Source organism: Sphaeramia orbicularis, chromosome 18 (assembly GCF_902148855.1).
Source record: "Sphaeramia orbicularis chromosome 18, fSphaOr1.1, whole genome shotgun sequence".
Classification (NCBI taxonomy): domain Eukaryota; kingdom Metazoa; phylum Chordata; class Actinopteri; order Kurtiformes; family Apogonidae; genus Sphaeramia; species Sphaeramia orbicularis.
This window is the reverse complement of record NC_043974.1, coordinates 8591872-8603288: the sequence shown is the minus strand read 5'-3', so window position 1 is coordinate 8603288 and position 11417 is coordinate 8591872. Positions and strand designations below refer to the sequence as shown.

Below are 11417 nucleotides of genomic sequence, written 5' to 3'. Positions count from 1 at the left end.
GTAGACTCTCTCTCTCTCTCTCTCTCTCTCATTCACTCCCTTTCCTCTTGCTCCGCCCTCAGATTTCTTCTTCTACTGTCTTCTTATTTCCCCTGCAGCTTCCGGATGCCCGTCAGCTTGGAAAGAGGCGGATGAAGTTGCATCGCTACGATCTGATTGGGTGTTTAGTGGCTGCCTGCGTGGCTCTGTGTCAAGGTATGTGTTAGTGCTGGAAAGGCGGAGGGAGGAGGAAGAGGGGGAGTATAGCTGTGTGTGTGACGGGATGGGGGTGAGGCGGGGGAGCGACAGGGCAGGTCAGAAATGGTTGGTCGGTCGGTCGATTGGAGTGTCAGAAGTGTAGAAATCAAGGTGCAAAGATCAGGGTGTGGGGTTGTGACCTCACACTTTTTTAGGGGGAGGGGCCAACTTAATGATCTCATCTTCAGAGGGCTGGCGGATGATGTCTACTTGACACGGGTGGGGGGGTTGGAGAGACACCACAGACAGAAAGACAGAAAAAGATAGGTGATCAGAAAACTGCATTTTATAGAATGGTGGAGCTGAAACAGAAAAACAGCTTAACACTCATTGTCTGTTTGTATCTAACAGGTTTAATATGTCACATCGTTACCTGCATGTGTTAATTGATAGTTTCAGGAAATCAGCTAAGAAAAGCAAGTTTATGTGTATTTCATATACTGTATATTATTAGTGAAGAAGTAGTTTATTCGGTCGTCAATTACTTTAAACAACAAACAAAAACAATATATCCATTGTTCTATATACAATGTGACCGAAAGGGTTTAGGCTGAAGTTAAGATTTATTTTGCCTAACCCTATTTACAATTAACACAATGTTTCCATATGAAAACAAACAAACAAACAAACAAACACATTTTCCATGTAATCATTGCTAATTATACAACAGAAGAGAATACATATTTAATTTAATTCAGGTAAATCATGTCCTTATCTCAACTACCAATATTGATCCTGGTCTTTTAAACAAGTATTTTCTTTGGTCAATCCTGAGCTCTACATTTTTGAATAATAGTTAATTTGTACACCTTTTTAAAAGTTTTAACTGTTTTAGACTGTTTTAATCGATCTTCCTGGCCATTCCAAAGATGAACCCCTCTAATAGAAATACATCTACTTTTTTTATTTGTTCTTGCCTTAGCTTTTTTAAACATGCCGGTTCCTCTGAGGCTATACTGACTTTTCCTACATTCAAACAGCTCCTGGATCGAAGGAGGGAGAAGATTATTGTGTGTCTTATACATCACTACCACTGTGTTAAGGTCAACAAGATCATGTATTTTCAGTAAATTAAGCTCTGTAAAAGTAGAATTTGTTGTTGCATAAAAATCTGCATTAGTAATAATTTTTATTGCTTTTTTTTTTGAAGATAAAAATTAGAATTAGATTAGTGGATACAACTGCGACACCTCCCATTGGATTCTGAACTGTCATTTTGAGGCCAGTAGTTTGCAACTGGTCGTCACCATGTTGACTTTTTGGAGCCAGAAGTGACCATATTTGGACAAAAGAGGTTGCACATACAGCCCAATTTGACCTGGTTGCCTGGACCAGTACAATAATAGCATAATAACTTATAAATAATGACAACTTCAAATCCTTTTCTCTTTGTTCTAGTGCAAAAAAGTAAAAATACAGTATGAAAATTTTTACATTTACAAAGTATTCTCTCATAAAAAAACGTGAATTTATGATCAACACACGTTTCACAGCAAAGAGTCATTTTAAATCTGTCTGTCGAGAAAAAATAATAAGCTGAAACTCTAAAGTCCGACTTGGCAGGTGAGTGAGCTGTCAATCAAAGCCCAATACGGCAGACGTCACAGCTTCTATTTGACCTGAGATCTGATTAACAAAGGAACGAATGTAAATATGGACCATCAGATGATTTTTAGTCAATTAAAGCAGAGCAGACTGTAAAAAGTCTTGTAAAAACAAACAAACAACATCGTTAAATTAATATTTTTAGAGAGAAGTTGAATGTAGGTCTAGGAGAGCCAGGGTTTTTTTTTGAGGAACCCCCAGCGCTATTACAACAATGAGATACTTCCACATTGGCTTCATTTTGGATTTGCAGTCCTCATCTACTATTACATGAATATTATCAGCTGGTTTATCATCTTCATCTTCAAAACGTGACAGTTTGGATCATATAACTATTCCACAGTTTATAAAAGCCTTTGACTAATATTTGTTTCTGTGGCTCTTTATATGTGACTTTTTTTTTGTTTTGTTTTTTTTGTTTTTACCATTTTGCATCTGATAATACCATTCTTTTTATTATTTATTTGTCTTGATTCAGTGAATGTTTTTGTCTTATTGGCCTCCACATGCAGTACATGCAAATATTTGCAAAATCTATTTTCATTGCACTTATTTGCATTCATCTTTTATGGATAAACAACTTTTCCACCTCTCCCATGAGGATATGACTGAGTTATATAAGAAAGTTAGCCTATGCACAGTAAAAAGTAAATGTAAGTACATGAGTACATGCAAACATATAGAACCTTTGGATATGATCTTTTAAATATTCATTTAAATGGCTTTATATAAACTCTGAACATCCTTTGTACTTTGTGAAGCCCTTTTTATACCCTGACTTACAGAATTCCTTTGGCTGTTTTCTTGTGTTGTAAGGTTTGTTCACAGGATGTCTGATACACTTAATGTATCTTTGTAGAAACACTGAGTTGTGAAGTATAGTCACAGGCTTTTGGGTGAAGATGAGAAACAGCTGGATATTGAACCTTACTTGTTTTTTTTATGCTGGGGACATCAAGGTAGTTTGGGTCCTGGGTTTAGTGGACTTACTGTGAGTTAAAAAGCTTGCAAATAAAAAGATTTCTACATATACTGGAGTGAATGGAAGCTTTTTCCTTCTTTTCTTTTTCTTTCAGTTGGATTATTTATAAGTCTAACAGCTCATCTTTGTGTGATACCAGATGAGTGATGATGTTTCTTTTACACTGTGCTGAAGAATAAAAGTTGGATTCTTTTCATGTCAAACACCATTAGAGAAATACTGTCAGTGTTTTGTAGTGTTTCTGTAAATCTCTTATAATCTTACAGCTTTTTCAGTTAATTATTCATTTCAGTTCATTCATTGCCACAATATTATCACTTCTTCAGCAAGATACAGAAAGGACCATACATTTAGAGAGAAAACCAAAACAGATTCCACTGTATTTAAAGAGCAGAATCTACTGTATATTATATACAGTAGCAAAAAAAGACCAGAGTCTTCATATGAAAACGGGTCAAGTTATTGTTGTCTGGCCACTGCATTTGTTTTTTATGTTTTTTTGGCTTGACTTTAACATGGTCAAAGTCCTTGTGAACTGGTCAACAAAACTATGGCAGTTCAGAAAAGATAATTAAAAATGTCCTTTATCACCCCATGTATGAACTTTTATGGTCATTTAAAATAAAAATGCAAGATTAACTCTAACTTTCTGCTTTAATGTCATCATTACTTCATGTGCAATTGTGATTTCTGACCATAAGACAAACACAGTAAAATGATATTATAGGGCACATACAGATCTGTAGCTAGTTTACAAAGCTGAGAGCCCTATCCCAGTTTGCTGCAGAAATTCAACAACCCACTGTATGTTACCTTTGTATTTCTTGGCAGAGGGGATACGTGTGAGTTTGGTGTCGATCTCATCATCCTCAGAGATCTTGAGCACGGTGGTACGGTACTCAATCACCCTTGTCAGCAGATCCGGTCGCCGTGAAATTTCAAAGATGTGCTCGATGTATGACAGATTATCTGCATGCAAAGTAGTGTTAGAGGAACTGTTTGATGAAATACAATTTGTGACAGAGTATCTTTGTCTGGAAGGCTTGAATATTTCATAAACAACACTTGCAACAACTCAATATGCAACAGATTATGTAATATAATTTGCTGCTAGAGGCCCCACAGACCACAGAGTGTGAGAGGAGACCTTGATGTTCTGCGTGTACCCTTCTTAATAACTGTTCTAATTATATACAGTATCTCAGTGTTTTTGATACTTAGTGTCAGGACTCAAAATGGTCCTGATGCTGATGATAAAACGATATGTGAATTAATATCCCCAATTAAAACAGAACAAGACTGTTCTGTGGAAGAGTTTACAAATGATTACCAAAGCATATCCATGTAAAATATAGAGGAAAAGCCACATCTGTAAAGGATGCAACAAGATGGAAAAAACACAAAATGTGTAAAAAGGATGAAAATGGTATAAAAGACATGTAAAGGATGAAAATGGTGCAAAATGTGTAAAAAGACAAAATGATGTAAAGAATGTAGACCAAGTGGAAAATTATGTAAAACATGTAAAAAGATGAAAATGATGTGAATGGCAAAAACAAAAAAAATGAAAATGATGCAAAATATGTACAATGACAAAAATGGCATAAAAGATGAAAATGATGCAAAAGATGTGAAAAAGATGAAATGATGCAAAAAAACTTAAAGCTGCGGGAGACTTACGGATTCATGATACTTAGGCTATGACTGAGGTTTTACAGATCTGATGAAAAATTGGTGACAAAAGTCTCCTGTACCTTTAAAATGATGAAAATGACGTAAAAGATGTATAAAGATGAAAATGACACAAAGAATATTAAATTGACGTAAAAGATATCAATAAAAGTTGAAAATGCTGTAAAATATATTAAAAGATCAAAATGACAAACAACATAAAGACAGCTGAAATTGGTGTAAAAGATGTAAAAAAACCAAAAAAACAAAAGAAAAGCATGGATGAGCCTTTATACTCTGAAACGGTCATAATATTTAAAATAGTTGTATTGTCACCTGTGGCAACCAGCACTAAAAGGGAAGGTTAAAGCTTTATGGATGTCACAATATGAAGAGACAAACTGTACTCTTCAGAAATGCTGCCATCCTTCTCACAAATATTAAATGTTTTGACATGAGTGTGTGTGTGTCACCTTGCGCCAGCTTGTCATTTTTCTCCAGGTAGCTGAACCACTCCTTAGAGGAGGTGATGTTGTTGCTCTGGTCCTCGGGGATATCCTCCTTACAGGCCGACTTGAGCTGCTCCAAGTCCTCGTTGGTGATGTTTTCAGACAGGTCGCTGAGCAGAGAGCTGTACTCCGCCATGGTCTGATAAGAAGCACAAAGAGAAGACGAGATAAGTCAGTAAAATACACTAAATGAGAGAAACAGAAGAGTTGAAAGCATCAGTAGAAGTTATGTGTCAGTAGGTGAGATGAGAAAACTAGCAGAGCTTTGATTTTAAACTCAGATCAAAGAAAGAAACAAAGACAGTCACTGAAAATATCACGAAGTTTGTACATATCTGTGTCCACATAGCCCACCTGATTCCCAGACTCAAGTGGAAAACTATTTGGAAATGTCAGCTAATGACAAAAGCATACAGTCAGAGTGGGATGGAAACACACACACACACAGACACTGAACACATAATATAAGGTGAAACACTTTCAGCTTTGTGAGACTGAGATGACTCCGACAGTGACACTACAGGGTTTTTCATCAAGTTTATTTCTGAATATCAGAAAATAACACTTAAATTACAGTTCTGTAGAAAAGTCCTAGTCCAACATTATGTTTGCTGGTTTAGTAAAATTCTTATGTCCACACATGTATTTCTCAGTCTCTGTATTAGATCTAAATCTAATATATGTGAGGTATGCACAGCAGGAAAAACAAGTTTCAGGGAAAAACAGCTTCTATGAAGTGGTCAAAGTGGTCGTATTTAGTGTGATCTCCCTTTGCACCTAACATGTCTGTAACCCTTTTGTTCAGACAATATGAGATTTATTGCATTCATTTTTTATTTATTGCAATTTAAAATATGTTAAACAAGACCAGTGAAAAATAAAACAGAACACCCCCCACACACACACTCATACTTAGTCAATATGCACGAGCACAGTATTGTGAATGTTATTATTACTATAATCAAAACCACCATCAACAGTGCTAATAATAACAATAACAACCATAAGACGAAAGGGAGGGAAAGATAAATAAAATGAGGGAAATATATACCTATGCATACATATACACCCATATACATATACACATATACATATATACATACACATGCATACCTACACACACATATACACATACACCTACATATAAACAGTGCAATACATGCTTTTCTTGATGTTTTATATCAGGTTTTATTCAACTCATGTCATATGTTTATAACAGTTTTTGCTGCTTCTTGTCATGGGGTCAAAGGTCACACTAAATAGTCACTTTAACCCATTTAGTTCAGTGTTTTCGCTGTGTTTTAAAGGTGAGCACACATTTCCTGTATTTTTTTTGTTTTGTTTGAAGAGAAGAGAATGAGAAATAAATATGTATGTTCACTTGAACCCTGCAAAAACAACAAAGATAAAGGTGGCCTAAGACATTTGCACAGTATTGTAAACCAGCACATACACCATTTCCTGCAGGAAAGCCTCAAGTATGTATAAATCTGTGGCTGAAAATGCTTCAAATAAGGAGTTTTTTTCTTGTTTGACATTGGTAAAAAAAAAAAAAAATTGGATTTGTTTTCTAATATTACTTACTATGCATTTATCCATGTTTAAGAAGATATGTAACCTTCAGTCTCCCACTAGTAGACTGATTGGTGATTTAATTTCTGTGCAATGAGGGTAAAGTCATTTTGTGTGTGGTGAGTATAGCTACATCTATACATATAACTCAGATTCAGAAAAGTGCAAGTATTTGTCAAATATATTAAAAACCTGCTTGCTAAATTAAAAAAAAATTAAAATGAACCAGACAACAGCTTCTTACTGAGCACCTTTTACAATTATGTTAATCCAGAAATATGACTAGACACCCTTTTTTCTTCTATAGCTCTATTGTGTTGTATTTTAAATATGTTGGTTCTGTAGGTAAAATGAACAGCATCTTTGTCTGATGTCATTATAATAATATTATACATCCTGACTGAACAAACCCTCATTTATTAACCACGGTGTTTAAATATAAATGCACCCTCCAGTGTTTATTTTGCAACAACAGGACACTGTACCTCAGTTGGAATCTGTTTAGTTTGCTACATGTTTTAATTACTGACATTTGGAGACAGATTTCTGCCTCAAAAAACACATTTTTCCCTCTGGAGGCAGGTATAGATGAGCTTTATTGTTTAAATCTGGGATGGGAACTGTGCTTTCATGTGTCAATGTACAGGCGTGCAGTTGTTGAGGATAATTATCAAGATTCAGATTAGGTTTTCCTCCCAGAGACTGGCTGTTTGTGTGTGTGTGTGTGTGTGTGTGTGTGTGTGTGTGTGTGTGTGTGTGTGTGTGTGTGTAGGAGTATGTGTTTGTTGGCATGTGAGTTGTTGTTCAGAAGCAAAAGATGAAAAAAACAGAAAAACAGAGTGATTCAGACATGTTGTGAAGCCGTCTGCTTTTCCTAAACTGATTTGTATCTGAATAGAGCAAAGACACAGTTTGACTGAATTCTAACTGAGGGGTAATTTTAATCCTTTAGCCACTTCCCAAGAGGTCTGAGGTCACCATCACATGTGAAAGTTAATATTTAGATTAGTGCTGTGGAGCATGATCCAAGCCTCGTATCATGACACTTGAGTATCATAAAAATGCATATCATGCTGTAGCATATTTCATCTAAATTCACTGAATAAGTAGTTCACATAAAATCACCACATAAAAGTTTCTGATTACTTTTTGAATGATACAATGGACTTATAGGTTGTACTATTTCTCTTTTATTTAGAATTTTTCCATAACTGCAATTCTGTCTTCTGTTTGACATGACTGAATTAAAAGGCAAATTTCCTACCTGAAACCTTGTCATGTGGAAGAATGTGTTCCATACTCCTCAAAAATCTTTTGATGTTTTGCTGTAGAATATTAATATTCATATCGCATCGGCCTGTCCAGATGATGAGTTTTTAAGTGATTAAAGGATAATTTATATTAAAAAGAAGGGGACAGTCCCGATTATATACAACCTCTTAATTGCTGTTTCAAGCTATTTTAACTTCACAGCTAATTAAACTGTTCAGTGATGTCAACTTTTTGATGAGAGTTTCCCTCATTTTCACCATTTAGGAATCATTTGCTAAACTACTGTTTCATTAGCCTCATAGCATAATTGCCTACGTCATACACTATGTGGACAAAAGCATTCGAACACATTGAATTCAGGTGTTTCTTTTCTAACAGGGGTCTGGGAAACAAAAGAATAAGGACAAATGTCATAATTTAGTTTTATATTGGGATAAATATCCTTGCATTGCATTTGTTAGTTTGGTATAAATTGTTATCTTTGCTTCCAAAATTATGTTTTTTACATAATTTCTCTCAACATAGATTTTTCCCCCCATGACTATAATTTTAAATGTTCTTCCTCTAAATTTCTAAAGTATTTTTCATGCTCTGACTGTAAATAATAATTTTCAACCACAAGTAACCATCTACTTTCTTCACATCTTACTGAGGAAGAAAAATCTCCTATTAAACTTTAAGGAAATATTGATATTTATAAACTATATACACAAAAATATTGGGACACTTCATGGCAACAGCTGTAAGATGTCCTGTTCCTACTGATTTGGCATTTAAACATCAATATTTATAATCAATATGATATTTATCACAATTTAAAACTATATTATGACATTTGTCATTATTGTTTTGTATCCCAGACCCCTGTTAGAAAAGAAATACCTGAATTCAGCGTGTCCCAGTACTTTTGTCCATATAGTGTACGACTTAGGAAATTACACTACAAGGCTAGTGATATGTGAAATTCATATCTATCACCAAAAAACACTTAAATGGGGACAAAATAGGATTTTGTGTGTTACTAAAGTACACCTCAGCAGCTATTCAGAGTGATGCAAGTTGGATAAACACCATGAAACATCATTCCAACAGCAGACATGTGCATCTTAACGCATGGCATTCTTTTCATGTCTTTCTGTGTCACATGAAGCAGCCCCAACCCCCAGTTGCTGGCATTCCTGCATCTGGCGAGATGCTGCCGCTCTGTGCAGTGCATCATGGGCACTGGCACGAAGCTCTGTCTGCCTCTGATCCCCTCAGTCTCATCGCAGATAAACACAGCGTACAGAAGCCCCAGCAGAGCTCTGTGATGACTGCTGTGACCTATATAAGAATACTGCTGTTACCTAGAGCTGCCACCAGAGGGCCTCCATTCTCTATGGCGCATTAGCCACGCTGTGCTGAACTTTGCTTATTAAAGCTGGAGCATCTTGTGGTGTAGCTCCACTGTCTTAATTTTTAATTGTCTTAAGCCTGCTCCCCGGGACATATGGATGGAAAGTCATGTTTCACGCTTGAAAGTGTTGAATTTATTTGAAGAAAAGTTGACAGACAACTACCCAGAAAGTTAAAAAAGATCAGTTTTTGGCCTTATTGCTTCAGAAATCAGTAAAATTGAGCTCTTCTCCTTGATTTAGAGATTACACACGAGCTTTCCAAGCTTTTAACTACCTTCATGTTTCAATGTGAAACTAAAATGAAGAGTCATATTCATATTAGTATGTAACATATGGGACCATGCAGCATACTGAAGCTGATACAACAGCTTATCTCATAGTCCCAGAGGCTGATTTAGGGTCAGATCTGTTTTGTTCCTTCTCTAATGGCTAATGTTGGCATTTGGTTTAATTTGTCTGATCCACAATCTCAGCCTCAGGGCAAGAGCACAATGATGACAGGGCATTTTTTTTTTACTCTGTATGTGTGTTATTTCAGTCTTAAATGTCACATTCGTCTCCTCTCACTTGCCCAATCAACACAAAGCGCTGCGTGGGAGAGAGCAGTGATACGCACCTTAACTGCACTGAATGCAACAGGGGTCTGAACTGTGTGTGTGTGTGTGTGCATCTCCAACTGCAAGTATGGGAATTGTGTGTATACGTTTGCATGTGCACTCAAGTGGATGCATATGCTCCGACTCATGAATTGAATCTGATAGAGGGAGGCAAACTTAAAGAATGTGTGTGTGTGTGTGTGTGTGTGTGTGTGTGTGTGTGTGTGTGTGTCTCGGTCCCTGTGCCTCCTCTCTCGACCCAGGTCGCCCTGCCTGCTCTCTGTTTTGCACCACAATGGACTGGCACTGCTTTTGTGTACTTTTAGAGGAGAAGGGGGAACAAAAACAACAATGGATAGAGTGGCTACATTTAGTGTTTCTATCCCACCACCTCCCTCCCATTGCTCCCTCTCAGCCTCCATTAACTCTTTCTCAACCACCAAGTAAAGCTTCTATTGATGTCATCACAGTTTTTTCTACTAATTTAACAGTTTTAAGAATATTGGCATTTAACATTGATTGATTTCACTCTAGTCCTATAATTCCATTTTTTTTTTGCTTTGACAGTAACTTTCACTCACAATAACTATAAGATGATTACTTTATTCTTAGTCAGTGCCTTTATTACTGCTAACTATATCACTATACCAAACATTGTCCAACTATTGTTGAGGGAAATCAGAGTCTTAGCCCATGTGAATTTTTTCGACTACAGAACTAAACCGTACTCATCCATCTTTTGTCAGATTGCATTCATATAACCAGATCAGCTACAAAATCTAAACATGCCGCACATGCCATGTACCACATGGTGAACAATTTTTGCAAAATGCAGGTTTTTGAAGTGTAAAATCCCATCTAACTACACCCCCCCCCACTCTGTGGTCTCTCTGGGACGAGCCTGACACTGCTTCCATACATAGAGACCCACTGTGCTTCACATTCTCATGAACACAAACATGCTTTTGTCTGCTCGTTCCTCTTTCTCTGCTGTCTGAGTGTGAGTGTGTGTGTGTGTGCGCTTCAGAAACCCTAAAAAACAGTGGCTCCTGAACTATAAGACATAAAATCAGACTGACAAACTACTAAAATTTTATTACAATTTCATTTTAAAGTTTTATTTATCTGACAAATAAAACTACTGTTTTATACTACTGTTATCTACGACATTTCTTATCTTATCCTCAGAAATTAGGAGTAAAATCAGTATCTGAGACGATAACACAAAGAACACCACTACTTTTTGACACCTGTTCAATATTGTAGTAATATTTCCACACCATAATCAATGGCATGTAACAGGTTATAGCTTTACCCTGTTAGAAATGTAAGGTCACTACACTTTATGGACAAAAGCATTAGGGCACAATGAATTCAGGTGTTTGTTCACCAACAGAGGCCTGCCCCTCAAACCCAGTATGATGTCATAATTGCAATAAACATTTTATTTCAATTTCAGGGTTAATTTAGTGTACATTGTCATCTAAAACACTTACATTATAACTGTTTTAAATGTTCCACCTTTAGATTTTCAAAATATTTGTCCAGTTCTGATCAGAAATAATCATTTTAAAAC

General features: G+C 36.2%; 1 protein-coding gene across 1 annotated transcript in view; it reads right to left on the bottom strand.

Annotated features, from left to right (window-relative positions):
* Positions 1-246: 246 nt before the first annotated feature.
* pea15 (proliferation and apoptosis adaptor protein 15) overlaps positions 247-11417 on the bottom strand; it is a 65587-nt gene continuing 54416 nt past the window's right edge. Inside the window, exons 2-4 of the mRNA XM_030161761.1 lie at positions 4969-5143; positions 3638-3793; positions 247-443 (exon numbers count right to left, since the gene is read on the bottom strand). Of these exons, the coding sequence (XP_030017621.1) occupies positions 379-443; positions 3638-3793; positions 4969-5140 (393 nt within the window). The 5' untranslated portion in view covers positions 5141-5143 and the 3' untranslated portion in view covers positions 247-378. The remainder of the gene's footprint in view (positions 444-3637; positions 3794-4968; positions 5144-11417) is intronic.